Source organism: Oryctolagus cuniculus, chromosome 9 (assembly GCF_051225735.1).
Source record: "Oryctolagus cuniculus isolate XC-2025 breed Fujian yellow rabbit chromosome 9, ASM5122573v1, whole genome shotgun sequence".
NCBI classification, from domain to species: domain Eukaryota; kingdom Metazoa; phylum Chordata; class Mammalia; order Lagomorpha; family Leporidae; genus Oryctolagus; species Oryctolagus cuniculus.
In genome coordinates this window covers 104,055,173-104,075,842 of record NC_142875.1, presented here as the reverse complement: position 1 = coordinate 104,075,842, position 20,670 = coordinate 104,055,173, and the positions used below count along the sequence as shown (strand labels likewise).

The 20,670-nt window shown below is 48.1% G+C and overlaps 1 protein-coding gene across 6 annotated transcripts in view; it reads right to left on the bottom strand.

Moving 5' to 3' along the window:
* ANO2 (anoctamin 2) overlaps positions 1–20,670 on the bottom strand; it is a 394,966-nt gene that overhangs the window by 39,838 nt on the left and 334,458 nt on the right. For 5 of the 6 annotated variants that reach the window (XM_070049347.2, XM_089304572.1, XM_089304573.1 and 2 more), the window contains 4 exons: positions 13,841–13,952; positions 11,345–11,402; positions 11,081–11,181; positions 1,495–1,640 (listed from right to left, as the gene is read on the bottom strand). In XM_070049347.2, the coding sequence (XP_069905448.2) occupies positions 1,495–1,640; positions 11,081–11,181; positions 11,345–11,402; positions 13,841–13,952 (417 nt within the window). Of the gene's footprint in view, positions 1–1,494; positions 1,641–11,080; positions 11,182–11,328; positions 11,403–13,840; positions 13,953–20,670 lie in introns of all 6 variants that reach the window. The other variant, XR_016213488.1, reaches the window with a different exon arrangement.

The following is a 20,670-nucleotide window of genomic DNA, read 5'->3' as shown; positions in this document are numbered from 1 at the left end:
ACCACTCAGTAAAGAAGCTGTGAAATAGTCAGCTAGCTGGACACACAGACAGGCCTGAAACCCCACACAGATAGTCAGTATGAGTTGGAAAATGATGAAGATAGAGACAGAGCTCAAAGATGCCTTCTGGAAGTCCCTCTCCCAAAGGAACCTCAACGTCTGGCAGCACGTTCTTCCTTTCTGAGTGACAGGATGACAGATACAGAATGGTGTCTGAAATATGGGCAATCATCATTGCGTAAGTAACCAGTTCAGCATTGGAGAGGGATTAGAGGTAGCACTTAGCTAAATGCAAAAGGCATAAGGGATCTTGATATTTTCTTTGCCCATTTTTCCCGAGGCAGACATGGTGATTGTTTCTTCTCTGATGAACTGACTTGGATTATAAGGCTCAGGCTTTGCCTAGAATTTAGATACCCCACGGCAAGAACACACTGTTCATGGTCACCAAGACTCCACTCCTACAATACATACACACATTCTTATAACAGAATAAGACAAATAAACATTAGAAATAATGAGTGAAGTCTCTGATACACAGAGAGGCATTGGTGGCCCCCTAATAAAAGTTATTAACCAAAGGGGACAGAAGCCATTATTTAAATACATTCATATTAAGAACTGAATTAAATATTGAGTGATTCTGTTGTTGGATCTGATTGATGTTTCTGCAAAAACTATAGATTGAGCAAATGCTTAGATGCCTTAGCTGAGCTCTTGATCTTTGGTATCTTATGCTTTCAATTCATTCATTCCAAGTCTTGGAAAGGGTTTTCTTCAACATCCATACCAACAGAAGGTCAGGATTATTCTCCAGTAGTCCAAGAGTTTGCAGGCAGCTGGCCTAAGCCAGAACACTTTTCCTAATGGAGAACTCCTGACTTCTAAGCCACATCTGAAATGAGTATGTTCTCAGTTTTTACTGACATGCACTCCTGCCTTCCACTTTTATCCAGAACAAGCAGAGCCTTGCAACTAGGAATCTACTTCGCACATCTCACACAAAATATCTTCACCATTTTCGATGAATGGGCATCTTACCCAGCCCTGACCATAGGATACTTTGCTATGTTTCCCTTGTCAAAGTTGTTGGTATCCTGGACCCAAGTGTTGTAAGACTGGTTTACTCTTCTTTCAGGGAAATTGTACTCTTAAATTTCAGATTCTGCTATCCCTCTTTTGGCTTTATTGGTGATAGAAGCCATGGGAAGCAATATGAGGGACAAAAGCTCTTATTTCACAGATGAGAATGAGTGGCCCAAGGAAAAGAGAGCATCGCTACACCACCATCAAGCAGCTGCTGGTTCTCTTTCCATGGCACTTGATGCCACACACATTTCAACCTCCATGTGGCACTGATGGGGATACTGAGCAGCCATGAAGCTCAGGATGGAGCAGACACTGCCCCAGTCATTTTCTCCAGCTCCCACCCCAGGCCCACAGACGCCTTGTCTGAACCTGCCCCAAGTGGAAGGCAGGGTCAGAATCTCTTACTCATTTCCATGTATTCTGGAGTCAGTCCAGTGTATGGCTCCAGACTGTAGTCCAGGTCCCACTGCTCGGGATGTTTTGAATGGGCAGAGTCTGTTTCTCCAGGTTCTGTCTCATCTTTCAGTTTCCGAAATAGTTTCTTTAGTTTCCTGGACAAGAAAAAGACCAGTTATCAAAAGCTTCTGGAAAACTGAATTAGTTCTGCAGACAAAATGGCATAAATAATTACGTTTTGACACTGAGGCCATCTTCGATCCAAGGACAGATAGACACTTGTAAAAGACCACTTTCTCCAAAAGACAATCTAAAGAAATCCTTTATCAACATAATGGAAGACTTCCCGCAGCAATGGAAAGCTTTCTTCAAACCCAACGAAATTTCTTCTGTTTCCTGCTGTTTGATAAGCAAGAAGAGAGTTGGCTCATCTTGCCTAATGTTGAGATGTAGCCAGTCCTTCACTGAACATTTATTCTATCCATCTGCTTCATGGGGAAGAGAGAAGTGTCCAGAAAATAGCAGGAAGATGCTCTCCCCCAAAACATTGTTTGGTTCTCAATGACAACAACATCATTAAAACCAAGATACACATTGTCTTTCATTACTATGGACTTGAGTGTGCCCCTCCCCCTCAAATTCCTACCTTGAAGCTCTAACCTCCAATGTGACTGTAGGGGAGCTCTCCTTAAGGAAAACATGTAAACCAAGACTAAATAATGAAAGATGGTAGAAGAGTGCGAAAGGTGGAGAGTAGTGTGACGGGGAAGGTGTTAATCTAACAGAGGAAATTATGTCTACAACAGCCAAAGGAGAGCGTGAGAAGGGGTTGTAGGAAGGACTGAAGGGTGCCAAACTGTGCAGATCGTGGAGGACAAGAAATAAAATACTGAAGGGTAAGACTCAAAAGGTAGCTCATGGCATAATACAGCCTACATCATGCAGAGAAGCAGGTGACACGGTCTAGGATGATGCACTAGACCTGAGGAGAAGACAGAGTTAAGGCATGCTTAGGAGGCAGAATTAAGAGGATGGTAGTGGGTTACACATGCAAGAGGAAGGAGAAAAAAGGAATCAAGGTTGTTCCCAGGTCATGGTGCAGTTTGCTAAGGTATAGAACACTACCAAGGAGGCAGTTTTGATGGGGCAGAGAAGAGGACAAGTTTTGAGGTGGAGAAATACAATGAGACAACAAAGGAGGCAATTGTAAGTATGTGCCTAGAGCTGAAGATACACAGAGACTCAAGCGTCATTATGGAGACAGGAGCTGAAGCCCTGGCAATAGATGTTGGCTATGGATAAAGCAAAGGGCCAAGAGAGAGGAGCCCTGAGGGTGGCTGGTACTGTGGGTTAAACCCCCACTTGCAATGCTGACATCCTATATCGGAGTGACAAGTTGAATCCTGGCTGCTCTGCTTCCAATTCAGTTCCCTGCTAATATGCCTAGGAAAGCAGCAGAAGATCCAGATGGAGCCCAGGGCTCCTGGCTTAGCTCTGGACCAACCCCAGCCATTGTGGCCATATTGGGAGCGAACCATCAGATGGAAGCTCTCTCCCTTCTGTCTCTCTGTCTCTCCCTCTCTGTCACTCTGCTTTTCAAATCAATAAATAAATACTCTTAAAAAGAGAGAGAGAAAGAACAATCCCTGAGTAATATCAGCAGTTGAGGGTTGGGAAAGGAGTAGCAGGAGGAGCCTTCAAAGTACACGCAAGGAAGGACTTTGCAGTCAGCAGTGTGGGTAGGTCCAAAGAGATGAGAAGAAAAGAACATCCACAAAGAGTTCTTATGAGCTCATCATTCCAGAAGTTTCCATCCTGGATATCTCAGTGACCATTAAAAAAATTAATAAAGGAAGTCCCTCCAGAGCAGGATTTAGCAGGCATCCTGCAGGCTGTATAACATACAGATGGGCGGCTTGGAAAACTTCGCATTATGATTCTGACCACATGATGCACTTGCTTGTTAAAATAACTCCTTTGATGTTACTCTCTTGTCTTTTTCATCTGCTCATTTTTTGTCCCTTTTTAATGATGCATCTCAGCAATTCTCTCTGGAAGGTTCTGAGCTTCTCCTCTGCTTGTGACCGTTGGGCTCACATCAAAACTGTGGTGATTGTCCGTCACACCTTGGTCATCCCTTCAGGGGAACCTGGCCCCTGGCAGTTCCCAACCCACTCGGCTCCATGGGTCTTGAGCTTCCCTAAATAAAGCAGGCCCCAGATCTACATGAGCCAAAGACGAACAACACGTCAACCTCTAAGCAATTTATTCCTTTTTCCTGACACCTGACAAGGTTCAAATTTGTTCCTTAAACTTCTGATTCATGGCCAGATTCCACTGTATTTGAGGAGAGCACAGACCGCCTGTGACGGCTCTACAGAGAGACTGTTTTATGTCTTGAAATTTAATATTTATCACATTCACAAAAAGAAAGCAGAAAGTTTATGACATCTTACTGGCTGTACCCCGGGGTGTATCACAGCTATTTTGGGATGGGATCTGGTACATTTAGTAAAAGGAAGGATGAAGAGTCATTTTGCCAAGGGAAGAACTGATTTCTGTCTGCTCTGTCCATCTCAAAGTATGCCCAGGAAAGAAGCCGGTTTTTACCATTTCACACACACACACACGCACGCACGCACGCACGCACACACAATCCATCACTCTGAATGTTAAGGCCCGTTTCAAAGTTTGCTTCAACATATATTGGAGCTAAATCTGAGGTCTAATTTTAGCGAGGAGTTGGGACATGGTGCAGCATGTTTTAGGGACACTATGCAGTTTGGATGCAAAAAAATCTACTTTGCACAAAGATGGGAAAAGAGGGTTTCAGGGAGGGAGAGAAGAGTGGAAATAGCCATCCACGGACTCCGAGGATGAAGAATACAAAATCTGATTCTGCCATTCTGCCTGCTGGGTAGGAAATCAATTCCGAGAGCTGCCTATGAGCATTATTCTGGGGCATGTCATGTTTAAAACCATGTGGTTCCTCTGGGAAAGCAGCTGGCAGAACGGTGTGGGACCCCAGGAGCCTGGGTTGCGTGACTGGGGACAGTCCAGGCCGGATCACGCAACCAAGTTGTATCCATTAAGGTAGCATTAGTCACAGAGCTGACTTTAAAGTGCCTAATGCTTTACTGCCTGCCTTTGAAGTTATTTCATTTTTCTGCAGTAGGCCTAGCAGAGAGTAGGGGGGCTACTGCTCCTTGGAGGAATTTGCCTGGACAGAGTAGGTCTTCCATACTGGCCCTGCCTGGGCACCTGTCAGGTGTAGAAGAGGAATTTACAAGATACCATCAAAAAGTTTCTCTACACTTGACCTTACATCACATGAGAGCACTGGGGGAAAGAAATATTTCAATCTCCACTCTTACTTGGTTCCTCTAATTACAGTGCAGAAGAAAAATGCCAGTCTGCTATTGGTATGCATTTAATAGCATCCCAGTGCTTGCACATCATCTTGTTAACAAAGAGAATGCAGGTCTTCGGCCACGAGCCTTGGGTTGGAAATAAGATCATGGACTGTTATGGGTCTTGTGTTTCTTTTCACTGTTATTTGTTATTCCTGGTAACTAAGAGGGTTAGCATCCATCATCAGAAAAGTCAGGGATTTAAGTAAAATATATGTTTAGGGGAAAGCTTTTGGTCCAGAGATGTAGATGCTAACTGGGACACCTGCAACCCACATCAGAGTGCTTGACTTCAAAGCCTGGAATTCTGGTTTCTGAATGTGGATCCCTACTAATGCACACCCTGGGAGGCAGCAGTGACTGCTCAAGTAATTGGGTTCCTACCACTGATGTGGGAGACCTGGATTGAGTTGCTGGATCCCGGTTTTGGCTCAGCCCAGTCCTGGCCCCTGCAGGTATTTGGAGAATGAACCAGTGGATGGGAGGTCTCTCTGTTTATCTGTCTTTCTCTATCTCTGTGTCTCCATGACTCTCAAATAAGTACATAGTAAAAGTGTGCTGGTTTAGAAGAAATATATATATGTATACGCACACACACACATATGTATATATAACCAGTTCTTGCCTCTAGGATAAATATGTCTTTCTTTTGGCAAAATATTTGATATAGGCTATAGAATTACATTATAGCCATATGGCAAGCCAAAAGCCATGAACTGATGTCTTTGTTCTCACTCTCTGGATTTAAAACCCTTAGGAAACAACACCTATGCACTTCAAAGTTCATGTCACACAGTAGCCTGGAACCCCAAGAATAATTCTTCCTTTCTCAGATGTCCATATTTTCTATTTTCTAGAAAGCTGGGCATTTATCCAAGATTTTTTTTCCCACTTAACCACTTTGGAGGGAAATATTTTTAAAGTTTAAACCTCAATCTGCAGGGCCACTAAGCCTTTGCCCAACCAAATCTCTCCCCTACTGAGATATGTTACAGATCACAGATCTAATTTTTATCATTTACATGACTCCCTCGTCACTGTCAGAACCAACTTTGATTTCTCTTTTGACTCCAAAAATTTTCCTCTTTTTTCCTTGCTTGTTCCATGTTTCTCAATTGTCTCCTGTAGAAGTATATTGCTCAATGCTTGAACTCTGGCATGCAAGGGTCTAATTTCTTGACAGAGGGTTCCAAAGAGACAGATCCAGTAATCATAAAGTGATTTCAAAACATAGCCTGTAGAAATGGGAAGAACTGCAGAGATGGACGACCTCAGGATGTGGGAGGCTGCTTGCTCTCCATCCCTGAATTGAACTTCATAGGGATGTTGCATGCACCCATCTTCAGGCCAGGAACGGACAGGAGGGAGGAAGCATCTCTGAGGCCGACGTGACTCATCTTTGCAATCAGCAGAGGCCAGCTTCATTCTCCGGAGCAGAGTTTTCTGGGGCTTGATCTGAAAGGCACCTTGGGGGTGAGAAAATGCCCGCCTTCAGGAGATGACAGTGAGGCCGACAGAACCGGCTTGCCCACAGCTTTGTGAGTTGCCATGCAATTGCCATGGATTCAAGTGTGGCACATTTTCAAACACGCAGGTCTTAAGCACACATCAAACCCAAGCAAGACAACCGAACTTCCAAGGAAAGCAGCCATGTGTTACTTTCGTCTGCCCTGGAGCTGATGGGGTTGATGGGTGGAGGACATGCCAACAGAATGAACAAACATAGGCCTTGGGTTCTTGCTGCCTGAAGACAATGGGCTAAATGGTGGAGCAGAAGTCCAGAGGTTTTCACGAATGGGCATCTCTCACCCACAAGCTGCATGGAATTTCAGATGTCTTCCCCAGATGTGTGCAGGGGAATGAAGACTTTCCTCTGTAGCAGACATGAAGGGGTTGGTCTCACAGCTTTGAAGCAGCCAGATGGGATGCTGGGAACATCCACATGCTCTCTGGATGTCTGTGCAGAACCAATGTCACTCTGAAAGTCCCTGGGTACAAGCAGCACCTGCCTCACCAGCCTTGGTCGATGCACACTGAGCGACTCTCAGAAAGCAGAGAGTAGGGCAATGTGTTAGAAGGTTGAGTTCCTGGAGGCTGAGGGTCATTTCACTTACGACTGCAGGCTGCTTTATGCTGGGAGGCCCCCAGACACCTGTGTCTCCACCAACCCTCCTCTAAGAAAAGCACATATCTGCAGTCACCTGAGGTTTCTCCAGCCCATGGGCAGAAAATCCTGAGTGTTCCATGTCAGCGTGTGACAGGGGTACCCATTCCGAGGACCAGGATGACACTGAGCTATGAGGCCAAGGTTGAGAATTCTCATCCCTGCAAGTAGGGCGCTCACTGGAAAAGGGTTTTCCTTCCACTAATATGTCTCCGTAGAATGTCTCCATTCTAATTTTAGCTCCACAAATGTGTTTCTGGGGAAGACCAAAAGGTCGATTTCTCTGGGGCCTTTCTAATAGTGGCAGCCCCCACGGGAGCAGGTGGCTGTGTATAATTTCACATAAAAAGGGGTGGGACCATACAAGTGACATTTAAAAAGCTAATAAAGAATGTATTAGTATTTGGTGTAGTAGTCGACATGCCGTTTGGGACACCTGCATCCCATAACAAAATGCCTGAGTTTGAGCCCTGGCTCTCCTTCTGATTCCAGCAACCTGCTAATGCACACCCTGGGAACAGTAGCTGGTGGTTCAAGTAGCTGAGTCCCTGCCACCGGAGTGAGAGACCTGATTGGAGCTCCTGGCTCCCAGCCACAGTCATGCAATGCAGGCATTCGGAGAGTCAATCAGCAGATGAGCTTGCTTTCTCGTTCTCTCTTTCTCCCTTTCTTTGCTTTTCGAATAAATAATTTTTAAAAATAGAGAAATTAAATAATATATAAATTCTGTTAGGAAAGTCACTTTCGCTAATGTGTGAAAAAGAAATTGCAGCATAAGAAGAGGAGAAACCAAGAAATACTGATAGTGGGGGCCGCTGCTGTGGCTTATTGGGTAAAACCATTGCCTGCAGTGCTGGCATCCCATGTGAGCACTGGTTCAAGTCCTGGCTGTTCCACTTCCGATCCAGCTCTCTGCTCTGGCCTGGAAAGGCAGTGGAAGACGGCCCAAGTGCTTGGGCCCCTGTACCCACGTGGGAGATCTGGAAGAAGCTACTGGCTCCTGGCTTTGGATCGGCCCAGCTCTGGCTGTTGCAGCCATCTGGGGAGTGAACCAGTGGACGGAAGACATCTCTCTTTCTCTCTCTCTTTCTCTCTCTCTCTCTCTCTGCTTCTGCCTCTCTGTAACTCTGCTTTTCAAATAAATAAATCTTAAAAAAAAGAAATACTGACAGTGGTTCAGAGTGTAGCAGTGGAGATGAAGTTCATGGATTTGGAGATATTTTGAAGATAGAATTAAAAGGAATTAATCATGAATTTATATAGGCTAGAAAAGAAAAGATTCCCAAATATTTATATGCTTAAAAGTGTGCATTATGAAAAAATCATGCCTGAATTAAAAATATTCCTTGCACCAAAATAAATATATTTGCTATTTCCATTTCCCACAAACTTCTCGAAGTGCCTCAAGATCTTCTAGGGACTCCATCCAGGACTTGCCAAGCCTTAAGCAGATTTAAAAAGATCCTGGCTCTTGCCTTTTCCAGGCCCCTGCTGTGCCCCAAGACCTTGGTCAGAGAACAGCTGTCTCTCTCAGCTCCACCTCCTCCATCCGTGCCCCCCAGGCTGATAAGAACAGAGGCGACCTGTCCTCCACTCAGAAAAGATACCCACATCCACAGGAGAGGAGCCTAGCAGGGCTCCGGTGAGAGCGCCGGGCAGGCATGGCAGCCTGCCTTCCAGACCTGGACACATGCTGGAGAAGCCTCTCTGCCGCGGCCTCCTTCTTGGGCCGCTGGGAAACTCCCCGCCTTTACTCACTCTCAATTCTGATGGGGTTTGCACCATCAACAAGCATCCTGTTCATGAAGTCTATTTTGTTTCCCAAACTAAAATCCTAAGCTCTGGAAAAACAAGGGATATCTCATAGACATTTGTCATTTCATAGCCAAGCCAGGCGAGGCATGAAGTGGAGGAGGCAGCATTCCCAGACAGCCCTCCTGCGGTGTAGACAGTGCTGTTCCTGGTCACATGGCTCCTGCAGTGTAGACAGGGTCATTCCTGGTCACATGGCTCCTGCAGTGTGGACAGTGCTATTCCTGGTCACCCGGCTCCTATAGTGTGGACAGCGTCATTCCTAGCCCCATGGCTCCTACACTGTCGACAGCATCATTCTTGGTCACATGGCTTCTACAGTGTGGACAGTGCTATTCCTAGTCACATGGCTCCTGCAGTGTGGACAGTGTCATTCATGGTTACATGGCTCCTGTGGTATAGACAGTGTCATTCCTGGTCACATGGCTCCTGCAGTGTGGACAGTGCTATTCCTAGTCACATGGCTCCTGCAGTGTAGACAGGGTCGTTCCTGGTCACATAGCTCAGGGCCTGATTCTCTGACCTTTAAAGTATATTGCTGGAGCCACTTCATTCTTAAACAAATTCCTCTGCTGTCTGAACTAGCCAGAGTGAATTGCAACGGCTGCATTAAGAATTCTGGGCAATAACGTGAACAAGTGCAGGTGGAGAGAGCAGGATTAGATGAGTGTATGTCAGAGGACTTCTCAGAACCATTAATATAATGTGTGCAACCATGTCTACAGGGAGGGGGCAGAGTGTGCCAGACCCTCTGACTCAGCCTCTGGGGACCGTCTGATGCGGTACCCCACAATGCTCCATCTTGGACGTAGTTTGCAGAGCCACAGGCCTGGGGAAAGTTATCAAGCTGTCCTCCTAAAGAGAACTGGCCTCACCTGCGAGAGGTATCCCTCACCATTTCTGGGGTTTCCTCGTTCTCTGGTACTTGGCTGGCCGAAAACCTCTTTGAAACACATTCCTGTTTAAAATCACAAGTCAGGCACCGGCTGTGGTGCGGCAGGTTAAGCCGCAGCCTGCGACACCAGCATCCCATGTTGGAGAGCTGGTTCAAGTATGCTTCTGATCCAGCTCTCTGCTAATGCCCCTGGGAAAGCAAGCAGAGGCTGGTCCAAGTGCTTGGGCCCCTGCCACCCACGTGGGAGACCTGGATGTAGTTCCGGGCTTCAGGTTGGCCTGCCTTGACTGTTACAGCCACTAGGGAGTGAGTCAGCCGGTGGAAGATCTCTCCCTCTCTCTCTCTCTCTGCTGCTCTGCCTTTCAAATAAAGATATAAAATCTTTTTTTTATAAAACAGGCAACATAGAGGGAAGGCAGGGGGTTACAATTTCTCTGACATAGGCAGATTTGAACTTATAGATTTGGACTTATCCCATCTTCTCTTTTAGCTCCAGCACCTGCGGTTCTGTGTTTATTTTCTTTTTTTAAAAGATTGATTTTATTTATTTGAAAGACAGAGTTACAAAGAGAGATAGAGACAGAGAGAGGTCTTCCATCCATTGGTTCACTCCCCAGAAGGCCGCAATGGCTGGAGCTATGCGGATCCGAAGCCAGGAGCCAGGAGCTTCTTCCCGGTCTCCTATGTGGGGGCCCAAGGACTTGGGCCATCTTCCACTGCTTTCCCAGGCCATAGCCGAGAGCTGGATGGGAAGAGGAGCAGCCGGGACTAGAACCAGTGCCCATATGGGATGCCAGCGCTTCAGGCCAGGGCGTTACCCCGCTGCACAACAGCGCCGGCCCCCTGTTTTTTTTCATGATTATCTCAATGCAAAACCTCCTAAAAAGAGTCTTCTTCCCTCTTCCCTCCCTGAGACCCTGCATTCCACACTTTCTGCTCAGAGATTTTCCTAACAGATTCCACTATGTTTCTAACTTTCGTATTCATCTACCCACCATACCGGAAATCTCGCACTTACTCACTGGGGGGGACAAATTGCATTAAAAATATGATGCTCTTTGGGGTCTAAGGTTTCTGGGCATGAGATCTCTGCTATGTCCTAGCTATGTGTAGTCAACCAACAGTAAACCAGACTGGCAAACAAGGCCTTGGGAGAATTCTTATCCCTTGGGGAAAGTTATTGGAAACTGCACACAGGAGTGAACACCCAAGGGCTAGGAGACGGGGAGAAGCTGTGGCTATCTCAGTGAGGTCTGGCACTTGTGGACGAGGCCCAGGCAGCAAGGAGAGCAGTGACAAGAGGGCTTTACATACGGGACTCCAATCTCAAAGATGTTGTTCTGGATCAGCTGCTTCCCCAACATGATGATGCTGAGCTGGATGCACAGTTCCATGAGGCAGCCTCCCGGAGCACACTGCAGCAAGGGGGAGACGGAGAGAGGTCAGGGCAGTAGGACTCAGAGAAGCAAGGGTGTGGGGCACGCCAAGCTGTAATGGGGGTAAGGATGGGGCAGGGTGGGGGTGAGGATGCACCTACAAGCCACAAGCCAGGCATGACGCACCATCGACTATACTTGCCTCTTCCATACGGTAGCCATCAAACACATAGACGTAGCTCCCAGGCCTGCCCACAAACCTGAAATCAAAAAGTGGGGGTGGGATTAGGGAAAGATAGAGTGGGGCAGGGCTGCTGGGTGGAACAGTCTCTGCTCAACGTCCTCTTGGAAGCACTGGCCAGGGAGGTGCTAAGTGACTCAGGGACAGAAGTTCCTACCTTGTGATCGGTGAGCAATCACCACTAATACTTGACTTCTCCTCTTAATTAGGCTAAATTCCAGGAGACACGGCTGAGCAGGGCAGGGGCTGAGGCAGGGTGTTGTTGGGAAGCGGTGTGCGTGTGCATGCATGTGTGTGTGCATGTGTGTATATGTGTGTGTGCGTTGTGATTACTTCTGAACCTAACACAATGAAGTTTCATTAGATCTAAGGCTATAATCTGTGCACCTTCTTCCTTTGCCTACAGCCAAGAATTGAGTTCTGATTGCAACTTTTTAATGAGGGCTTCATATTTCTGGGAATGAAGAGGGAGACTGACCAAATGTGCAAGCAAAGCTTCCTGGGATCAGAGAAGAAAATCTCTTGACCGCTCCCTGAAAATAACCACAGGGATGCATGGAGCCTTCATCATTCCTCTTCCATTTTATTGGAGGATCAGAAGACGCAGGTGGGGGAAGCAGAAAAGTACAAGCCCCTCACAGAGCCTGGCAGGCCATCAAGAGTCCTCGTGACTTGAAATGCCATTTGCCTTGCCTACATGTTGAAAGCCTACTCGTCCGTTTAAGGACGGGCTGGAATCTCTCCTATGACATCTTCTTGTTTCTGTACACAGCTGTTCCCCCAACTCCTCTTATTTCAGCACTTACTGCATCTACTGCTACCAAGACCATCTATTCCAATGCACCACAAACTTATCTAGGAGCCAAGACCCCTTTTAGCCTGAGACATCCCAAGTGTGCAATTTTATATATATTTGAAATTTACATGGAAAACACCATTGAAGTATATACCCCTTAATGTGGGCATTCTCTCTGCTAGCTCCAGGGGCAGAGGCTCTGAGAAGGCCATGGTTTCCTGGCTCTGAAACATATCTACAGAAATCATATACTGTGGGTAATGACAGTTCCTGCCACTGGTGCTTGCTTGTATTTCTAGGGAAGCTTCCTGATGCAATTGGCTGATTTCTTCGGGGAAATCTCCTCCCAGGCAGCCAACTGGCCTGACCACAAAAAAATATTTATCAGAAGTGGTTTTACATCCAGACAGATAATATAACAAGGAATTTTACTGGTCCTGGTCCCTGGTTCCCAGGAGCAGCCTCTAACTCCTTGATGTTCCCGGAGTGGTGAGTGTGTCTGTGTTATTTGTGATGGGCCCTGGGATTCAACCTAGGATTATGCTAATGAGATTGCTGATATGGGGGGCAGGCCATGCCAGAAAGACCAACCACTTTGGTTAGGGCTTTGAGCCACATTTGACCTCAGAGGAGAGCAAGGGGATGAGAGCTCAGTTCAATCATAGGGCACACGATGCCATCAGCTATGCCTTAGTAAAGGCATCCCAGTAAAAGCTGGACACGGAGGCTCAGGTGCCTGGTAATGAATGTTGATGTTCCAGGAAGGTGACAAATCCTGAGGGCACGCATGCTTCATGATTAAGCCATTGCAGACCTCACCCAGTGTGTGCCTCCCACTGACTGATCTGGATTTGTTTCTTTTTTCTATTAAAAAAAGAAAAAACCACACACACACACACACACACTAAGTATAGCACATTCCTGAACCTTCTTAGTGAATGACTGAGCCTGAAGGAATGGCAGGAACCCTGGAATTTATAGCCAGTAGATCAGAATTGTGAGTTTCCTGGGAACCCCAGAGCTTGTGGCTGGTGTCAGCAGTGAAGGACCTAAGAGCCACTGGCTAAGGTGGGAGATTCCCCACTGCTACATCCTCAAGCCCAGGAAACACAAATTCTTCCAAGACACTCCCTTCAGGGCCCAGGAGCAAAGACATCCCTGCAGCGTTACCTCGGTTATCAGAGTCTGAAGCTGCTAACTCACTGCTGCTTCTAGAGCAGCGAGGTAGATGTGCAGGGGGCAGTCAGGGCTGTGGATGGGTGGACATGCAGGGGAGGTCAGGGTGAGGACGGGTGGATGTGCAGGGGGAGATCAGGGCTGAGGATGGGTGGATGTGCAGGGGAGGTCAGGGCTGAGGATGGGTGGACATGCAGGGGAGGTCAGGGTGAGGATGTGTGGACATGCAGGGGGAGATCAGGGCTGAGGATGGGTGGACATGCAGGGGAGGTCAGGGTGAGGATGGGTGGACATGCAGGGGAGGTCAGGGCTGAGGATGGGTGGATGTGCAGGGGGAGATCAGGCTGAAGATGGGTGGATGTGCAGGGGGAGATCAGGGCTGAGGATGTGAGTTGCTAGAGACAGCTGAGCCTTCTTGTCCTGACAGTGTGAGACCCAGCCTGAGTGGCAAAACCATCTTTCCACCCATGACACCATTTACTCACCTCCCCTTGAAAAAGGCCACGTAGAAGATGGGGGAGTAGGCGTTAACAAACTTCAGCAGGAAAGCCTTGAGGATCAAGCGCTCTTCGAACGTCTGTTCTGTTTTTGGAACCTCTGCAAGACAAGAGTGGTGCTGATGGGACTGAGGGGAGATTCCCCACCTCTCCAGGCTTTTGACCTTGACACAAGCCTTCAGAGCAGAAACCAAGGGCGCCATCTCTCTGGCACACCAGAAGTGGGGTTCATCTGGGAGGCCATGGTGTTCCAGGTGGCAAGAGGCCACAGAAGGCAAAAGATCCACAGGATCATCTCCTCCTCCCATCTCCTTCCTCTTAGCCCCTGCACTCTTCCTTTTTCTTTTTTAAGACTTATTTATTTATGGGAAAGTCTGTGTTACATACATACATACACACACACACACACAGAGAGAGAGAGAGAGAGGTCTTCCATCCACTGGTTTACTCCCTAAATAGCCACAACAACCAGCGCTGGGCCAGGCCGAAACCAAGAGCCAGGAGCTTTTTCCAGGTCTCCCACATGGATGCAGAGGCCCAAGCACTTGGGCCATCCTCCATTGCTCTCCAAGGAGTATTAGCAGGTAGCTGGATAGGAAGTGGAGCAGCCAAGTCTCAAACTAACACCCATATGGGAAGCCGGCATTGGAGGTGGCAATTTTACCCACTACACCACAGCACTGTCCACCCCCACCACCTATACTCTTCAAAGAGGGGCCTGGGCACACAGAGCTTCCTACCATCACCCTTGCTTTGTCAAGAGGAGTTCAACTTTCCCCTGAGTAACTTCCACTTCCATAAGGTTCCTGATTTACAAGGCTCATTAACCACTAGAGTTGAGAAGCTGCTGTGACATTGCTCCTCTTGCCCTCCTCCTCCGTTTGGAGCAGGAAAACATTCACACACACACACACACACACACACACACTCCAACCTCTGCATAGGCAGAGACACCTCAAGTTTGCTCACTGGGATGATGGAGGTTCATCAGATAAGGTAAGTGAAACAAAGCCTAAGCCGACCGTCTGAAACGCCCAAGTCATAGTGTCACTGCACTGTAACCTAATTAAGGAGTCAGCCGACACCCCTGGAAAAAACACTGAGCAGAAAACCTCCCGGGTGTTCACAGAGACTCCAGCCACCAGCGCAAGTCCAGTGGACAACCAGGCAGGACCCTTACGTGGACTCCACAGACCAGGGCAAATGGCTTGGCAAAGATAAGAGGCTACAGGGGTATTCTTAGCCTGCTTGCATGGCCGTAGCAAAGAATCATAAAGTAGGCAGCTGACAAAGGGAAAGTTATTTCTCTCAATGGTGGAGCTGAGAAATCCAAGGTGAAGGTAGACTTGGTGTCTGGCAAAGGCCAGCTTTCTGGTTCATGGAGGGTACACATGGCAGATGGGGTGTGACATCTCTCTCTCATCCCATTTACAAGGGCTCTGCCTTTACAACCTAACCACCTCTCAAAGGTGCCATCACCTTGGGGGTTAGGATTTCAACATATAGATTTTGGAGGGAACGCAAACATTCGGGTCACAGCATGGGGCCACACTCTGCGGCATCAGAGGGAAAGCCCTGTGGCCTGGCACACAGCACAGGGCCAGGGCCGCACCAGCAGGGAATTCTGTGTCCAGTTCCACTTGATTTGCCTGCCCACCTGATTGAAGAAACAGACACAAAACCCTGTTCTCTCCCCTGGAGTGATCTTCTCTCACCCATCCCCCCATGTTTAATCCATTGCTTCCTCTAACACCCAGAGCCAACATACGTGCTCCTTCCTGAAGCTTTCCCAGGTGCCTCCGGCTGGTAGCAACCTTTCTCTCTCATATGCATGTAGGTATACTTTCTATCTTTCTGTATTAATTACCTACATGCATGCCCTTTGAAAATAAACAATAGATAATAGCTATCACTGATGACCTAGGCCCACTTATTTGGACACTCCCCAACCCAAGGAACAGTAAGTAAGTAGTCTGAGGCTAGGTGAGGGGGTGGGACATGAGGCACACTCAGCACCACCACAGGAAGGGACTGAGCGAGCAGGAACCCTTCACTGGTGCAAAGCTACTGTCAGGGTCAACCTCCAGGCACTTCCCACCTGTCCCACACACAGAATGAACGTTTTCCGCAGCCAGACAATGCCTGCAGACACAGAGCTACAGGAAACCACTTGGGGAACGGGAATCATCTGAACATGACCTGGAGGGTGGCCAGGGGACGTGGGTGCTGCCTCGGAGTGTCCGTTACAGCTGCTCTGCAGATGGCGCTGTACGTGGACTTTTGCACTGGTCACCTCACTTACTCCTCACCTACCTACATGATGTAGGCACTACATTTCACTTTCACAGATGAAGAACTGAGGCCCAGAGGGGTTGGGGTCTTGCTCAAAAGTCCCACAGCCAGTGACAGCTGATTTAAACTCTCTATGACTGTAGGTCCCAGAGAACTCACCTCCGCCTCTGCAGGAACCTAGATTCGAGTTCTGGCTCCAGCTCCAAATGCCAGCTTCCTGCTAATGCAGAAATGCAGTCCCTGATACCCACATAAGAAACCTGGATCGTGTTCCTCACTCCTGGCTTTGGCAGACCCTTTAAAGACTGCACCCCACATTCTCTGTTACCCCTCTGCAACTTCTGCCCCCATCTAACACAATGCACACGAGGAAAGTGCATCTCATTCAGTTACGTTCACTGAGCACTGTTTGTGTGCCAGTCACCACACCAACACGGATGGGACTCCAGCCTTCCTGCAGGGAGTGTCATTGAGTAAGGTCTCCCTGGAAAGCCTTCTGCACACTGTCAAGTCTCTCATATTTAACTGGGATCTGCAGGCTCTCATCCTCCCTCTCTTGGTTGAATGGTTACTAGGAGAGCACCAAGCCCTTATCGGACTGTCAGTGCTAGGACCCAGCTTGAGCCATGGGCAGTGATGGCTGCTCTTCCTGGCATGCCCCCAGCCACCTTCACTGTACAGCACAATTGCATGTGTAAAGAACCTCCTTTGGGAGAAGAATGAAGCCTCTAGGCCTCCTCTGAGCCTTGGGGAGCCTCTGCTATGCCCTTGGCATCTGGAGATACAACTTGAAGATCACCAAAATACAGTGTGGAGATTCAGCTGCCAGAGAAAACAATGGGACTGAGTACCGTGAACTACTGTGCGGCACGGTGTGTAGTGCCACTTTGTTGAACATACTAAACTGAATAAGGCATTGTTTAGAAGGGTTGTATTTGTTCAATTAAAACTTTTTTAAAATATTCTTTCCATTTTACTTGAAAGAGAGAACATGATCAAGAGAGACATCTTCCATCCACTGGTTCATTACCCAAATACCTGCAACAGCCAGGGCTGGTCCAGGCTGAAGCTGAGAGCTAGGAACACAAGCCCAGGTCTCCCACACAGGTGGTAGGGACTGAAGTACTTGAGCCACCATCTGCTAAGTCCCAGGGGGGGAATTAGCAGGGCTCTGGATAAAAAGTGGCATAGGTGGGTCTCGAACCCAGGCACTCTGTTATGGGAAGCAAGAGATCCTAGGATGTCTCAATTGCTGTGCTGCACACTCACTCCCATTAACTATTTAAAAATAGATCTGATAGATATGCATGTAGGTATATTCAAACTTCTAAAATATTTATTCGAGAGGCAGAAAAAAACAGAGACAGAGATCCCATCAGCTGCTTCCTTCCCTAAATGCCCACAATGGCCCCAGACGGGCTAGAGCCAAAGCCAGGAGTGAGGAATGCAACCCAGGTTTCCTATGTGGGTATCAGAGACCCCATCATTTGAGCCATCACTGCTACCTCCCATGGTCTGCATTAGCAGGAAGCTGGCGCCAGAACTCAGATCCAGGCTCCTGCAGAGGCAGAGGTGAGTTCTCTGGGATCTACAGTCCTGGGAGGGGATGTCTGGAAAAGCTTAGAAACCCTATGGTTGGGGCTGACATCAAGGCACAGTAGGTTAAGCCTCTGCCTATGGCGCTGGCATCCCATATGGGCGCCGATTCTAGTCCTGGCTACTCCTCTTCTGATCCAGCTCTCTGCTATGGCCTGGGAAAACAGTGGAAGATGTCCCAAGTCCTTGGGCCCCTGCACCTGCATGGGAAGACGGGGGATCTTGGCTTTGGATTGACCCAGCTCCAACTGTTGTAGCCCTTTGGGGAGTGAATCTAGCAGATGGAAGATCTTTCTGTCTGTCTCTCCCTCTCTCTGTCTGTAACTCTGCCTGTTGAATAAAAATACAATCTTTAATAAAAATAAATAAATAAAAAGCAAACCCTAAGGCACTACTACAGCAATAGCATTGCCTACTAGGGCAGGTGGAGACAGCATTTTAATTTGATATGAGGTGCAGCTGGGGAAGTCTAAGGTACTAGCCCTTGGTCAGTAGACGACTTGGGGTTTTCTCCTTCCTAAGGAGCCTGAATGGAGCCAGCCCAAGAGCTGCCAGACCTGGGTAACTGCACCTGGCTTTGTCAGATGATCATGATGGGGCCTCATCACTTCCATTAATACTGTGTGTGCCAGTTATTTCTTCTCTAGCTCATAAATGTTAGCAAACACCAGCTAGATCCTTAACCTCCTGCAGGGATAAGGAGTCTTAATTCTGCCAAGGGCCATTTGGATATTTATAATATTCACAGGCCATACAGAATTTCTACTTACAAATTAGCCTGCTGCAGATTGACTGAATTTCAAGTCCTCCCTGTGATTGGCTCTGCAAGGCCAGACTAGATCATTTTGTGGGTCTCCTATGAGAATGTTCGCACAAGCTGAACATTCCCCTCCCTTGGAAAGCCTTTCCCCTTCCTGCTACAGATCCTGCTATGATCAAGAAGCCAGTGCCTGCCTGTCGAATTGACTAATGCAGGTCAGGGCCTCACCCAGCTGAAGATCCACCTGCCTATCTTTAGCCTGGCTCTTACTCCCCTAGCAAAAGGAAACAATTCTGAAAGGTGGAAAAGGTCTATCATTGATTTCTAAGGTCATTTTCAGGTTCAAGATCTCATGATTGACTCCTCATGTGCCTCTTTGCCCTACCACGCCCCCACCCACTTGCACCCCATCCCCGCCACATACAGTGAGCAAAGTCCACGAGAGAGACACATCTGGGCCGACACAGCTGCAGCCGGATATACGCTGCTATGCACATGTCTCACATTGACAAATGAAGGAGCGGATGAATGAGGGAGTGGCAGGAAAATAACTACCTGGAAGAGTGAAAATGTGAAGTCCCCAGGCACCTTACAAAGAGGGGGAGCTCTGTGCTGAGCAGGACAGCAGGTGCCGAGATCCGAGAGCAGCACAGCCAAGGAGACACTCCTGTGTCAGGCAGGGGTGGAGGGGTTAGATGCAGGATCCTGAAACTGTGATGGGTGGGGTAGAGCGGAGAGGGGGAGGAGGCAGAAGAAATGTAGGAGGTGAGGCAGACACTCCTGCTGGGTTGTCACGGGGGCCTGCTCATTTGCCTCTCTGCAGATCCTCAGAAAAGATTGCTTGAAAGTCGCCTGGTTTGGCTCCTAGGGCATGTGTTGAAGGCCCAAGTGCCATGTCAAGATGGGCACAGGGGCCTGAGCAGAAACTGCCCAGATGGCTCTGTCGTATCTGGGTTAGCCATGAGACTGACTGTGGAGAAAGAGGGATACACAGAGGGAGGAGAAGGAGGAGTAGGGGAAGAAGAGGCTTCAAAGGAGAGGGAGGGAGTAGGGGAAGGGAGAGGAGGAAAGCAGGGAGGGGAAATGAGAAAGGGAAATCTCTTTTTTTTTCTTTTATCTGTTTTTTTTTTAAATAGGAATTTGAACCTCTGCCCACTATGCTGCAGGTGTCCAATTCAATAATCATGTACTGAGTCTTTCTCTATTAAATATGTTGGAGCTTAAACAATTAAAACCAATGTCACCTAAAAAATTAGAAGGCAAGGGTGAGAGTGTGAAATGTGGAAAACCCACCCCAGGAAGGAGCAGGGCGGGATTAGGACAAGGCAGGGGGCAGCCGGGTCCTTGATCTCCTCTTCTATTCCCCTTGGATCTGTTTGTCCTCAGACCTCCCAGGCCTGGAAAGAATTTCCTCCAAGTTCTACACAAAGAGGATCTGGACCTTCCAGAGCGGCTTGCTCCAACTGGAAGTGAGTGGCTCCCTTCCTCCTTACTGTAAATAAATCATGAGTGGGCTATTATTTATTAGTTTTATTTCGAAAGGCAGCCTGTGCCTGGGCTTTTAGGGCCACGAGCCACCATAAATAATGGACACTTCCAATAAACAATCCAAATCCACTTGATGGGCCACTAAATCAGCCGGGGGCCCCCACCTCGGAGATGTTTTGTGGCCCTGGTGTGTGACTGCTGAGGCTTCCACAGAAGGGGGCCTCCAGGGACAGGAAAGAAACGGAAGCAAGAAAGAATGGGAGCAGGGGAGGGGAACACCACCAAAGCCTGGGCCCTGGGCTGAATGTTGGAGCCCTTGCAACAGGCAACACCTGGCAGAGCAGGTATCTCCAGGGCCCACGATGGGTGGGATGACGTCTACAGCTTAGGAAGGGGCACCTGGGGTGGGATGACGTCTACAGCTTAGGAAGGGGCACCTGCACTTCAGGCCACTTGGCAGAGTGCTCATAGCCTGCGCCTCATGTCCAGCCCTGCACTTCACACAACTCCAAGGACATATTTATGTATGTATGTATTTCTCTTTATTTGAAAGAGAGATGGAGGCAGAAAGACAGAGATGTCCCATTCTCTGATTCACTCCCCCAAATACCTACAACAGCCAGGACCACGCCAGGCCAAAGCCAGGAGACCAGAACTCAATCGAGTTGTACCACATGGATGG